The 13,513-nt window shown below is 54.3% G+C and overlaps 1 protein-coding gene across 1 annotated transcript in view; it reads left to right on the forward strand.

Moving 5' to 3' along the window:
* Positions 1-9,981: 9,981 nt before the first annotated feature.
* Positions 9,982-13,513, forward strand: part of CFAP52 (cilia and flagella associated protein 52) — a 35,816-nt gene continuing 32,284 nt past the window's right edge. The window contains exons 1-2 of the mRNA XM_075903489.1: positions 9,982-10,111; positions 12,961-13,160. Coding sequence (XP_075759604.1) covers positions 10,039-10,111; positions 12,961-13,160 — 273 coding nt within the window. The 5' untranslated portion in view covers positions 9,982-10,038. The remainder of the gene's footprint in view (positions 10,112-12,960; positions 13,161-13,513) is intronic.

Genomic DNA, 13,513 nt, shown 5'->3' on the forward strand with positions numbered 1-13,513 from the left:
AGCAGGTCCTTTTGGGGGGGTGTCGCGGGGTGTTACTCTTGTCCCTCTCCCGGGGGAGCGGCCATGTCCCTGGGCTTCTTGGGACCACGACCAACCCCGCGTGTCCTGCAACGCAACTGTGGTTATACACCCGCACCCCTCCCACCAGGGCAGTGCAGCCTGACAGCCGGAGTCTCTAGGCAATGCCCCTCTCACCAGAGCAGTGCAGCCTGACAGCCGGAGTCTCTAGGCAATGCCCCTTTCACCAGAGCAGTGCAGCCTGACAGCCGGAGTCTCTAGGCAATGCCCCTTTCACCAGAGCAGTGCAGCCTGACAGCCGGAGTCTCTAGGCAATGCCCCTCTCACCAGGGCAGTGCAGCCTGACAGCCGGAGTCTCTAGGCAATGCCCCTTTCACCAGAGCAGTGCAGCCTGACAGCCGGAGTCTCTAGGCAATGCCCCTCTCACCAGGGCAGTGCAGCCTGACTGCCAGAGTCTCTAGGAAATGCCCCTCTCACCAGGGCAGTGCAGCCTGACAGCCGGAGTCTCTAGACAATGCCCCTCTCACCAGGGCAGTGCAGCCTGACTGCCAGAGTCTCTAGGAAATGCCCCTCTCACCAGGGCAGTGTGGCCTAGGAGCCAGAGTCAGTAATAAACAGGTGCTGGCCCCCAGCTCAGGGACTGAGGAGATAGCAGGGGGAGCTGGGCCCTCCCTACTCCACCCGGTCCCAGCGCAGGTCACTGCTCTCTCAGCAGGGAATCCCACCTTAACCCACTGAGAGTCAAAGGCCACAATATCCCACCCTACTACTTCCCACCAGTCTCCACTGGCCTCCTTCCAGGGTCCTTCCTCTACAGCCCCCGCAGCAGCACTGGAGTCTTGCTGGCTGGTCTGCAGGGCCAGTCCCTCTGGCGGTTCGCCTGCAGGAGCTCAGGCAGCACCTCCTTTTTCCTCCGCAGCCAGCCCAGACTGAGCCTCTCCCAGCGTGAGCACGCCTGGCAAGGCCACGGGGGCAGGGCTTCTTCGGCCAGGTGAGCCTGGTTAAGCCCAGTTTTCCCAGTGTGGGGCTGGTGAACATGCACACGCACACGCACCGTCGCAGGATGCCATCACACATTCGTTGTGCCTCACCTTTTTCCTACATGTTTCCGATTGTGTTGTGTCATGAGGTCTGCCAATTACAAAAGGGACGCACAAAAGTCCATGATGTTACTTCATGCCTAAGAATCTCTTTTATTCATTTGTGTACTCCTAAGATTTCCCAGTGTTTCCCTCTTTCTAAGGCCCCTAACGGACCAGCTAATCTTTGCAGCTGAAGGGGGCTAGGCAGGTTTCCAATCAGGCTACCTCCTTTCATAGAATCATAGAACTGGAAGGGATCTCGAGAGGTCATGGAGTCCAGTCCCCTGCCCTCATGGCAGGACCAAATACTGTCTAGACCATCCCTGAGAGACATTTATCTAACCTGCTCTTAAATATCTCCAGAGATGGGGATTCCACAACCTCCCTGGACAATTTATTCCAGTGTTTGACCACCCTGACAGTTAGGAACTTTTTCCTAATGTCCAACCTAAACCTCCCTTGCTGCAGTTGAAGCCTATTGCTTCTTGTCCTATCCTCAGAGGACAAGGAGAACAATTTTTCTCCCTCCCCCTTGTGACACCCTTTTAGATACCTGAAAATGGCTCTCATGTCCCCCCTCAATCTTCTCTTTTCCAAACTAAACAAGCCCAATTCTTTCAGCCTTCCTTCATAGGTCATGTTCTCTAGACCTTTCATCATTCTTGTTGCTCTTCTCTGGACCTTCTCCGTGCCCAGGGGCCGAGTTTGTTCTATAGAGATCCTGACCCATCCCAAGCTCAGCATTCTTCCTGCTTAGCTGTCCGTCTTTCCTATGACTTTGTGTATTGTCTGGATCAAGATTCAGATTATTTGCTTGTAAAGGGGAACTAGGTTTCAACCAAAGTACCTAAAACGAGGCCACCGACGGCAGTTCTGGGCAGAACAATCAATGAGCCTCCCTCCCTCAGCTGGGGCCACAAGGCTCCCTGCCCAGACAAGCCCCAAGTGCCCCCCACCTGTCTTTCAGAGGAGCCCTGGGCCAGCCCTGCCGCACCATTTCTCCCCTCTCTTCCCAGGACCCAATTTGCCAGCTCTGGGGAAATGTCACAGCATCTCTTGACTCAAAGGTGCGTTTGATATGCCCATGTGCCCCAGGCAGATTCTGGGGCCAAATAGCTCCACCCCAGAACCTGCACGAGGCATCTCTAATGTGTCTTTGAAAGATGCTTTCCCCAGAGCAGGCAGAGCTGTGGGCCCCCAGCAGTGTTCCCTCTAAGCTGTGCGCTTATGTGGCCACTCAGGGGAGCTTCAGATGCCACCCAGCTGATGAGTAGAGAGCACACATGGCTACGTTTTTTGCTTCTCCTGGTGGTGCACATTCACACATGCCTTGGTGCACATAAAAATTATGCTGCACATGGATGGGAAAAATTAGAGGGAACACTGTCCCGAGACTCTTTTCAATCACCTGGGCCCTTGAGCAACTGTCCCCCCAGCGGGCCTGCCTAAAACACTTGAGACTTGGGGCTGCATTATCTGTCTTTGATGCCACCGCACAACTTACCAACCTTTGTCATGCTGCATGTGCTGCCTACCATGCTACCTGATGATTTCAGCTGTCAATCGCAATAAATGATCAGGACGATTATTCCACGCAATTACTGTGATCTGCACGATGGTCTTTGCCAACTGCAAAATGTATTTGTTATTCTGCTTTCTTTGCACTTTTATCCTCTTGCCGTATAAAATTCAAAACAATTAAAGGCAAAAGCCCCATCAAGCAGTAAAGGCCGCATGGTCAAGAGCTTGTTAATGGGCTATAAAGAGATCTCCCATGTATCTTCAGTACTTTTATGGCTCCCATTCTGTGGTAAGTGAACACTTCACATTCTTTTACGCAACTCCGTGAGGAGACGCAGCATTATTATCCCTATTGTACAGATGAGGAACAGAGAGGCTAAGGGACTTGCCCAGAGTCACTCGGGAAATATGTAGCATGGCAGGGAACTCTCTCAAGTGCTAAGTTAGTGCCCTAACCACTGGACCATCCTTCATCTCTGTTGTGCTGTGGCCTGACCACAGCTCAGGTCAGAGGAGCCCAAACTTTGCGGCCACTTGGTGGCCTCCGTGAAATGAGAAGGTGGATCTCAGTCCATTCTCCATGGGGCAGATAACTACATCACAAAAACCATCAGCACAACTGTCGTTCTGGAATCCACGTACCGACAGCAGAATCCTAGAATTAAGAGGGTCATTGGAGACTGGACTTGATTGAGTTGTTCTTTCCAGGTTAGGGTGGACATATCTCAGGGACACCTATTTTTATCTAACAGGATTTAAAACATGTGCAATAGGCCAAATTCACTGCAATGTAACTCCAAAAAATCCCAAAGATATACATCAGGGATGAATGTAGCCTAATCTATTTATTTTAATGGCCCTTTGCTACTCCTGGGAGAATTCTACACCACTGTGCAAAGCAGAATTTCACAGAAATGTACATTGTGCATGCACAATTTCCTTTCCCATAGAAATGGGCTGCAGTGCTACTGGCCGTCACTGGATTCTGCAGAGCCCAGACTGCACACAGAAGACACTGCTCTGGCGGGAGGGGGGTGTGGGGGTGTGGGAGAGGGTTCCTGACAGCTGCAGTTCCCAGCATGACATGCTTGGAGGGAAGGAGAGGGCAGCGTACAGAAAACTCCCTGCAAGCCTGGGACAGATGATAGAGGGCATCAGGCTACTTCTCCCTTAGACAAACAGACTCAGAGATAGAGAGACAGACAGACAGATACACATTTCTAAAATATATAGTAAGATATCTATCTATCTATCCATCCATCCCCATCCACCCTATCTATCTATGAGTTTGTGCGTCTGTCTGTGTGCGCGTCCATCCGTCTGTGAGTCCATTTGTTCAAGAACTCCTCCTAAATGGTCAGAGCTAGGACCACCAAATTCGGTTTGCAGCTTCCTCTTATCATAATTTAAAGCAAGGTCTGGGTTTGGCTGTGCCAGGACAATGGGTTGCGCCTGGAATGGGATTACTGTCCATAACACGGAAAGGGAGGCGGATGATAGGAGGGACAGTTATACTGAAGATTGACAACTGGGGGCAATGAGCATGGGGGACAGCTATCCTGCATAGTGACCACAAGAGGGGTGGCCACACCAGAGGAGAGTGGCCAGCTGGGGCCAGGGCTCTCCCTGTTGCAAGCTACTGGCCCAGGTAAGTGGCTCCCAGCCCCCTAACTCCTCCCCTTGGCCCTCAGCCGCAGTGGTGGAAAACGGGGTCCGCCAACCAGAAGCCCCTCCACACTGGAGCAGCACTGCTGGGGGCCAGGACCAGGCCATGTAGCCCCAGCCACCCCCCAGGAACACTGCCAGGGCCAGGCCATGCAGCCCCAGCCTCCCCCCAGCCCCAACCTCCCAGACCTTGCCTGAGGAACCCCACCCAGGAGGAGCCAGGGGTGGGGGTTGGCAGCTGCAGTGCCATCCTCCCACTGCAGGTGGCCCCAGTCAACCGCCCCAGATCTCCCAGTCCCCTGCCCTTAGCCCCGTGGCCTGAGTCCCCCCACCCCCTGCCCTGACTCCTGCATCCCCATCCCTGCCCCGACCCTCACCCCACACCTTCCACCCTCTTGCCCTGACGAGTACATAAATATACTATATGGCTACGTCTAGACTGGCATGATTTTCTGCAAATGCTTTTAACGGAAAAGTTTTCCCGGAAAATCAGCCGCTTTTCCGGAAAAACTTGCCAGCTGTCTACACTGGCCGCTTGAATTTCCGCAAGAACACTGAAGATCTCATCTAAGAAATCAGTGCTTCTTGCGGAAATTCTATGCTGCTCCCGTTCGGGCAAAAGTCCCTTTTGTGCAAAAGCTTTTGTGCAAAAGGGCCAGTGTAGACAGCTCAGATTTGGTTTGCGCAAAAAAGCCCCGATCGCGAAAATGGCGATCGGGGCTTTTTTGCGGAAAAGAGCGTCTAGATTGGCACAGACACTTTACTGCAAAAGCACTTTTTGCAGAAAAGCGTCTGTGCCAATCTAGACGCGCTTTTGCGCAAAAAAGCCCCGATCGCCATTTTCACGATCGGGGCTTTTTTGCGCAAACCAAATCTGAGCTGTCTACACTGGCCCTTTTGCACAAAAGCTTTTGCACAAAAGGGACTTTTGCCCGAACGGGAGCAGCATAGAATTTCCGCAAGAAGCACTGATTTCTTAGATGAGATCTTCAGTGTTCTTGCGGAAATTCAAGCGGCCAGTGTAGACAGCTGGCAAGTTTTTCCGGAAAAGCGGCTGATTTTCCGGAAAAACTGGCCAGTCTAGACACAGCCTATAAGTGCGATGAATGGGGAGTTCTACACCTGTTTATTGCAAAGATAGTTTGATCTAAAAGACTCTTTTCCACCCCATTTTCTTTTCATACTTTTATTTTTATAATCTAAAATAAACAAAAGAAATTCAGGCAAAAACTTGACAGTAATTGATGTTCAGGTTGGGAATTGCAACTTACACTGACAATTCCCTCAACAACTGCAGTTCTGCCACTTTATCCATTTAAGTCAGTTCATGAATCTGACAGCACACAGCATAATGCAAAATGCTGAATGCACAGGAGAGAGTAACTGTCTCTCTGGGACCCACAACTTTGCATTTCCTGTCTTTTGTGCCTGTAAAAGTTCAGAGGCAATGCTGTATTGAGGAGGTTCTCTCGTGCAAAGGTACTTACGCCACATTGATTTGCTTTGTAAATGGTACCCTGCCGCAGGTAGAGCAGACACACTTATCCATATCTGAGGCAGGTACATTTTTGTAGAGTCCTGGGAAGATACAAAACTGGTATCCTCATTTGCATGTGCAAAAATGATTTGTGGGTATCCACACCCTGCAAATAGGGGAACCGACAGACTTACTGGGCCCCTGGGCAAGACGGGGTTGGGGGTCGGCTCTGCACTGCTGGACAGGGCGAAGCCTCAGGCAGAAGGGGTGGGGTCCATTGGGGGCAACCAGCCTTCTGTGCTGACCTTTCCTGTCTCCTCAGCAGCCCTGAGAGCCACCCAGAGCGCACCATGCTACACTCCAGCAGCACTGTAAAGGGCCAGGGGCTCTGACTGCTGGTAACCCCAGCTGCTTTCAGAACATCAGGCCCTGGGGCCGTTGTACCCACCCCGCTGGCAGGCCTGCCCTGCCCGCAGATAGAACAGATATCCATGGGTTTGCCCAGCTCTACATATCTGTGACCTCTGCTTATCACACTCATCATAATTATCTCACTGTTATTTTGGGCTTCGGATATCAGCTTGTTAGAGCCAGCCATAGACTCTTGTCTTTGTAAGCCCTTGTTACATCTGTTCAGTGCCTAATGCAATAGGATCCATCCCTGCTGGAGGCCTCGGTGTGTTTGCACAATAGAAATAAATGATGATATCCTTATTACAAACACACATCAAAAGGATTGAGAAGACAAATCTGGTTCCCCAGGAGAGCTGCACAGATTCCTCACAAGAAAGCTTTCCATTCATTGTAGCAGGCAGAAAGAGATGCCATACAAAAGTAGGGCACGTAAACTAGCACTCTCAAAAACTAGAACGTTACATTTGGCTGACTTTTCTTAGGAGAGGCAAAAATAGTGGCTTTGATGAAAAGTAGGCCAATCCTGCTAAATGTAGAGTCTTTGCTTACGGCAGTAGAGGGATGGGAGCCAAATCAAATGGGAAATAAAGTGAGGAAACAACTGGATAATTCTGGACATTTTCATTTACAAATATTAGTTTTGCTTGACAATGAGGAAAAAATGCCAAAGAATATATTCTCCTGACTCTGTACCACAGAGATCAGCAAAGCTGCTGGCAACTTTCAGAACTCCTGAGTGGCACTATGGGTGAATTGGTTAGTAGCGGCTGTATAAATATTTGATTCTACCATTACACTTTCAGAAGAACTCTAAAAATACAGAAAAATAAGCAGCATGTACAAAATTCTCCATTTAGAGCCTGATTGCCATGTACCTCCAAAAACCAGAGAGAGCGAGAGAGCAGCAGAGCCTGAAGCTGACTCCTGTCACAGCAACACTAGCAGCAGGCAATGGGGTAACAATGAACACTTTTTCTCACTGGTTCTAGGTACTAGAGCCAACTGGCAACATTCTGACTGACCTGTGTCCCCTACGACTTTCTGCTACGAGGCCTAATCAGTTATATATATAATGCATCCTAGACTACTCAAGGAGCTCAAAGCGGAAATATCTGAACTATTCACTGTCATCTTTGAAAAGTCATGGAAGTTGGAAGAGATTCCAGAAGACTGGAAAAGGGCAAATATAATTCCCATTTATAAAAAGGAAACTCATGAAACTACAGACCAGTTAGTTTAACTTGTGTGCCAGGAAGAAAGACGTAGAGAAAATTGGAGAGGGTCCAGGAAGAGCAATAAAAATGATTAAAGGTCTAGAAAACACAACCTACGAAGGAAGACTGAAAAATTGGGTTTGTTTAGGCTGCAAAAGAGAAGATTGAGAGGGAACATGACAGCAGTTTTCAAGTACAGGCAGTCCCCGGGTTACGTACAAGATAGGGACTGTAGGTTTGTTCTTAAGTTGAATTTGTATGTAAGTCGGAACTGGCGTCCAGATTCAGCCGCTGCTGAAACTGACCAGCGGCTGACTACAGGAAGCCCGAGACAGAGTTGCTCTGCCCTGGGATTCCTGGAATCAGCCGCTGATCAGTTTCAACAGCGGCTGAATTTGGACGCCTGGGACAGAGCAGCTGGGGCGCTGCCGGGTAGGTCCCCGCAGCGCCACACCTCAGCACTGCGGGGACCAACCTGGCAGCACCCCAGCTGCTCTATCCCAGGTGTCCCCAAGTCAGCCGCTGCTGAAACTGATCAGCGGCTGATTCCAGGAAGCCGGGGCAGAGCAACTCTGCCTCGGGCTTCCTGTAGTCAGCCGCTGGTCAGTTTCAGCAGCGGCTGACTTGGGGACGACTGGGGCAGAGCAGCTGGGGTGCTGCCGGGTTGGTCCAGTAGCGCCGAGGAGCGGCACTGCGGGACCAACCCGGCAACGCCCCAGCTGCTCTACCCCAGGCGTCGTTGGCGAGAAAAGCCTGGTCTGCTGGGGGGAGGGTGCACTAGCTGCGCCGCCCCCCCCCCCCCCCCCCAGCAGACCAGGGAGATGAGGAGCAAAGCCTCGGAGCACGCCGGCAGCGGGACAGCCGCAGCGCATCTGGGCTGTCCCGCTGCCCGCGTGCTTCGCGGCTTTGCTCCACGTCTCCCTGGTCTGCTGGGGGGGGGGGGGGGGGGCAGCAGACCAGGGAGACGCGGAGCAGCTTTTCTCGCCCCGGAGGACTGCGTAACTTGGGGACTGCCTGTACCTAATGGGGTGTTACAAGGAGAGGGGAGAAAAATGGTTCTCTTTGGCCTCTGATGATAGGACAAGAAGCAACAGGCTTAAATAACAAGGGAGGTTTATGTGGGATGTTAGGAAAAACTTCCTTCCTGTCAAGGTGCCTAGGGAAGTTGTGGAATCTCCATCACTGGAGATATTTAAAATTAGGTTGGACAGACGCCTGGTCTAGACGGTGCTGGGCCCTGCCGTGAGGGCAGGGGACTGGACTCGATGACCTCGCGAGGTCCCTTCCAGTTCTAGGATTCTAGGATTCGATTGCCTCGCGCTCCAGTGTGTTAGGCCAACTTGCTATTTAACTGACCTTGACCTGACTCAAGGGGGTGGAGGCCTGGTCCATGGGGGAGGGGTGAGGCCTAGTCCATGGGGGAGGGGGTGGAGGCCTGGTCCATGGGGGAGGGGTGAGGCCTGGTCCATGGGGGGGGGTGGAGGCCTGGTCCATGGGGGGGTGGAGGCCTGGTCCATGGGGGGGTGAGGCCTGGTCCATGGGGGAGGGGGGTGAGGCCTGGTCCATGGGGGGGGAGGCCTGGTCCATGGGGGGGGTGGAGGCCTGGTCCATGGGGGAGGGGGGTGAGGCCTGGTCCATGGGGGTGGAGGCCTGGTCCATGAGGGGGGGGGGGAGGTCTGGTCCATGGGGGGGGGGTGGAGGCCTGGTCCATGGGGGGGGGGTGGAGGCCTGGTCCATGGGGGGGGGGAGGCCTGGTCCATGGGGGGGGGGGAGGCCTGGTCCATGGGGGGGGGTGGCTGCCTCGTCAATGGGGGAGGGGGGTGGAGGCCTGGTCCATGGGGGGGTGAGGCCTGGTCCATGGGGGAGGGGGGTGAGGCCTGGTCCATGGGGGGGGTGAGGCCTGGTCCATGGGGGAGGGGGGTGAGGCCTGGTCCATGGGGGTGGAGGCCTGGTCCATGAGGGGGGGTGAGGCCTGGTCCATGGGGGGGGGGAGGTCTGGTCCATGGGGGGGTGGAGGCCTGGTCCATGGGGGGGGTGGAGGCCTGGTCCATGGGGGGGGGGACCTGGTCCATGGGGGGGTGGAGGCCTGGTCCATGGGGGGGGGGAGGCCTGGTCCATGGGGGAGGGGGACCTGGTCCATGGGGGGGTGGAGGCCTGGTCCATGGGGGGGGTGGAGGCCTGGTCCATGGGGGGGGGGAGGCCTGGTCCATGGGGGAGGGGGACCTGGTCCATGGGGGGGTGGAGGCCTGGTCCATGGGGGGGGGGAGGCCTGGTCCATGGGGGAGGGGGACCTGGTCCATGGGGGGGTGGAGGCCTGGTCCATGGGGGGGGTGGAGGCCTGGTCCATGGGGGGGGGACCTGGTCCATGGGGGGGGGGTGGAGGCCTGGTCCATGGGGGGGGGGTGAGGCCTGGTCCATGGGGGGGGGGAGGCCTGGTCCATGGGGAGTGCCCAGAGGGAACTGGGCTCCCTGTGACGTCACGATCTTTGCCCTGCACCCTCTCCCTACCTCTCTCCACAGGACCAGTCCGTGGCTCTGCGCATGCGCGGCCTTCGGCGGGCGAGGGGGGGGGTGAGTGGCTGGTGCGCAGGCGCGGTTTCCATAGCGCCGGGCATACACAGCTGGCGGCGGGGTGCGCGGTAGCGCCATGGCGGGGGAGCCGGGCCCCCCGGGCGACGCGCTGGGCGAGCTGGAGCTGCAGGCGGTCATCGGCTTCAACGGTGCCGCGCGGCGGGGCCGGGCCCGGGGACCTAGTGGGGGGCTGGGTCGGGGGGCTGGGTCGGGGATCTAGTGAGGGGCTGGGTCGGGGGATCTAGTGGGGGGCTGGGTTGGGGGGCTGGGTTGGGGATCTAGTGAGGGGCTGGGTTGGGGGGCTGGGTCGGGGGATCTAGTGGGGGGCTGGGTTGGGGGGCTGGGTTGGGGATCTAGTGAGGGGCTGGGTCGGGGGGCTGGGTCGGGGGATCTAGTGGGGGGCTGGGTTGGGGGGCTGGGTTGGGGATCTAGTGAGGGGCTGGGTCGGGGGGCTGGGTCGGGGGATCTAGTGGGGGGCTGGGTTGGGGGGCTGGGTCGGGGATCTAGTGGGGGGCTGGGTTGGGGGGCTGGGTCGGGGATCTAGTGAGGGGCTGGGTCGGGGGGCTGGGTCGGGGGATCTAGTGGGGGGCTGGGTTGGGGGGCTGGGTCGGGGGATCTAGTGGGGGGCTGGGTTGGGGGGCTGGGTCGGGGGATCTAGTGGGGGGCTGGGTTGGGGGGCTGGGTTGGGGATCTAGTGAGGGGGTTGGGTTGGGGGACCTAGTGGGGGCTGGGTCGGGGGCTGGGTCGGGGATCTAGTGGGGGGCTGGGTCGGGGGGCTGGGTCGGGGATCTAGTGGGGGCTGGGTTGGGGAATCTAGTGGGGGGCTGGGTTGGGGGATCCTGACCTCATCTCATGCTCTGTTTCAGTCTCTGACAAAAGGCCCCTCCCCCATTCCGGTCGCTCCCCTTCTGCCAGGCCCTGTCGCTGGACCCCGTCACTCACTGTAACTTACTAAACAATTCTTTGCCAGGCATAACCGCCGGCAGAGCAATGCAGCCACTCTCTCCCTGTCGGAGCTCACCAAGCCACCCTGTCTCTCACCCTAACACCCCCCCCCCCCGGCCTGTTTTTGTCATCATTGCTCTTTGCTTTGGGTCTCAGTTTCAGGACGTCAGGGCAGGGGTACACTCAATACAGTGACACACCTGCCTGCTATGCTACATCAGTAATAAGAGCTGCACTACGCTGTGATCCCAGGGAAGTTCATTAGTTTTCAGAGGGATGGTCTCTTGAAATCCTTAAAGCCAAAAGTTCAAATTCAGTTCTTGGTAATGCCTGTGTTCTGCATGGTCTCAGGTGGACGCAACAGAATTCCATGCTGTTTACTGTGCATCTCCAGATGAGAATATTAAAACTAAGCGTCCTCTTGTTTGCTCTGCATGGATATTCAAATCCCACAGCGGTTATCTTGTAGCCTTCTGCCTGTTCCATGCCCCAGAGGAGGGTGCACTTTGATGCTGATGAAGAAATGCTACATTTCCAGAAGTCCTTTTGTGGACCTTTATAAATTATAGACATCCAGGGATCCCTTTGCCAGCCCCAAAATGCATGTATCTACCTGGATTTGAACTTTTGGTTCTATGGATTTCAAGGAAGAGTAAAGGCAAGGGTTTGTGCGTGGAGAGAAACATAGGGAAATATTTAAAGGGAGAAAGGGTATGTCTACACTACCCTCCTAGTTCGAACTAGGAGGGTAATGTATGCATACCGCACTTGCTAATGAAGCCCGGGATTTGAATTTCCCGGGCTTCATTAGCATAAGCGGGGAGCCGCCATTTTTAAATCCCCGCTGCTTCGAACCCCGTGTAGCGCGGCTACACGGGGCTCGAACTAGGTAGTTCGGACTAGGGTGCCTATTCCGAACTACTGGTACACCTCGTTTCACGAGGAGTACCGGTAGTTCGGAATAGGACCCTAGTCCGAACTACCTAGTTCGAGCCCCGTGTAGCCGCGCTACACGGGGTTCGAAGCAGCGGGGATTTAAAAATGGCGGCTCCCCGCTTATGCTAATGAAGCCCGGGAAATTCAAATCCCGGGCTTCATTAGCAAGTGCGGTATGCATACATTACCCCGCTAGTTCGAACTAGCGGGGTAGTGTAGACATACCCAAAGTGAGTGTAGAAGAAGGAAAGTGATAAATGAATGTGAGAGGGAATAAATGAAGAAGAGAGGGAACACAGGAGTAGGTAGAATTGATCAATTGAATGTACTTATCTGCCCCCCCCCCATCATTATCACGTAAGCACCTTTAATGCAGTTATCCTACTAAAACTCCTGCAAGTCAGGGAGTGCTATCATTTCCATTTTACAGATGGGAAACTGAGGCACAAACCACTTAAGTGAGTTCCCAAGGTCACAGTGGAATTCTGTTAAAGAGCCTGGAACTGGAGCTAGGTCTTTCAAGTGCTAACCATTGTACCAGCCTTCCTCTCTTCGGAAGGAGGGGACTGTGCTCATAGGTTATACACCTGAGCTCAGGCACCCATTCCACATAGAGGAAAAAACATAGTGGGAATATTAACCATGCTTCCCTGATTTAGAGCTTCAAGAATAAGGCCGTGTCTACACTGACAATTGAGTTATAAAGCTTTTGTCATTTGGAGGTGCTAAACCGCCACCTCCAAAAGATGAAAGTTTTACCGTGGCAAGTGTCAATGTGAACAGCACATTGTGGTCTCCTGTTGACATTGAGAACGCCGCATGTTGGGGATGGATGTAATTTGTTGGCAGAAATGCCAACAAACAGCAGTTACACTGCCTACTCATTAGTGACACAGCTGTGTTGCTAAAAGCTATGTCATGTAGACAAAGCCTAACTCTCTTTTCTGAAAATTATCTTTGGCCAAATGCAAGTTGTGCTTAGTCAGACATAAGTTATTGGGCTCAATACAGGGCTAATTGAGTGTAATTTTAAGGGCCTGTGTTTTGATAATCTAATGGCCACATCTGGCCTTCTGTGAATCTTTGAATTCTCTCTCTTACTCCCTTTGTGTTGTAGGACATATACCTTCTGGCCTGATCTGCCACCCTGATCGGGAGCACTTTATCTATCCTCTGGGTTGTACCATAATTATTCAAGGCCTGAACAACAATACGCAAGCTTTCCTACATGGCCACACTAACAATGTCTCCTGTGTTGCTGTGTCTCAGAGTGGATGTTATGTTGCTTCTGGACAGGTCACTTTCATGGGCTTCAAGGTGAGTAACATTTTAAAAATGATTCTTTTAACCTTGGGGAGAATTCCAGTAATGACTTGAGTATAAGTAGTCCTCATCGGATCCTGTAGCCCAGTGGTCCCCAACCATTTGAGGCTGCCGGGCGCCAGGAGGCGTGGCCATTCGCCTGCCGGGCGCCAGAGGGCGGGGACACTTGCACGCCGGGGGCGGGGCCCCCCCGGCACCCCTCCGGGGCAGGGCCCCCCCAAGTGCTGCGTGCCTGGGGCCAGCGCCCCCCCCCCAAGTGCCATGTGCCCGGGGCCAGTGCTCCCCCCATGCACCCAGAATGCGGGCGGCCAATTCGTGGAGCTCCCGGGACCGGCGCTCACCATGCA

Source organism: Pelodiscus sinensis, chromosome 20, assembly GCF_049634645.1.
Source record: "Pelodiscus sinensis isolate JC-2024 chromosome 20, ASM4963464v1, whole genome shotgun sequence".
NCBI lineage: Eukaryota > Metazoa > Chordata > Testudines > Trionychidae > Pelodiscus > Pelodiscus sinensis.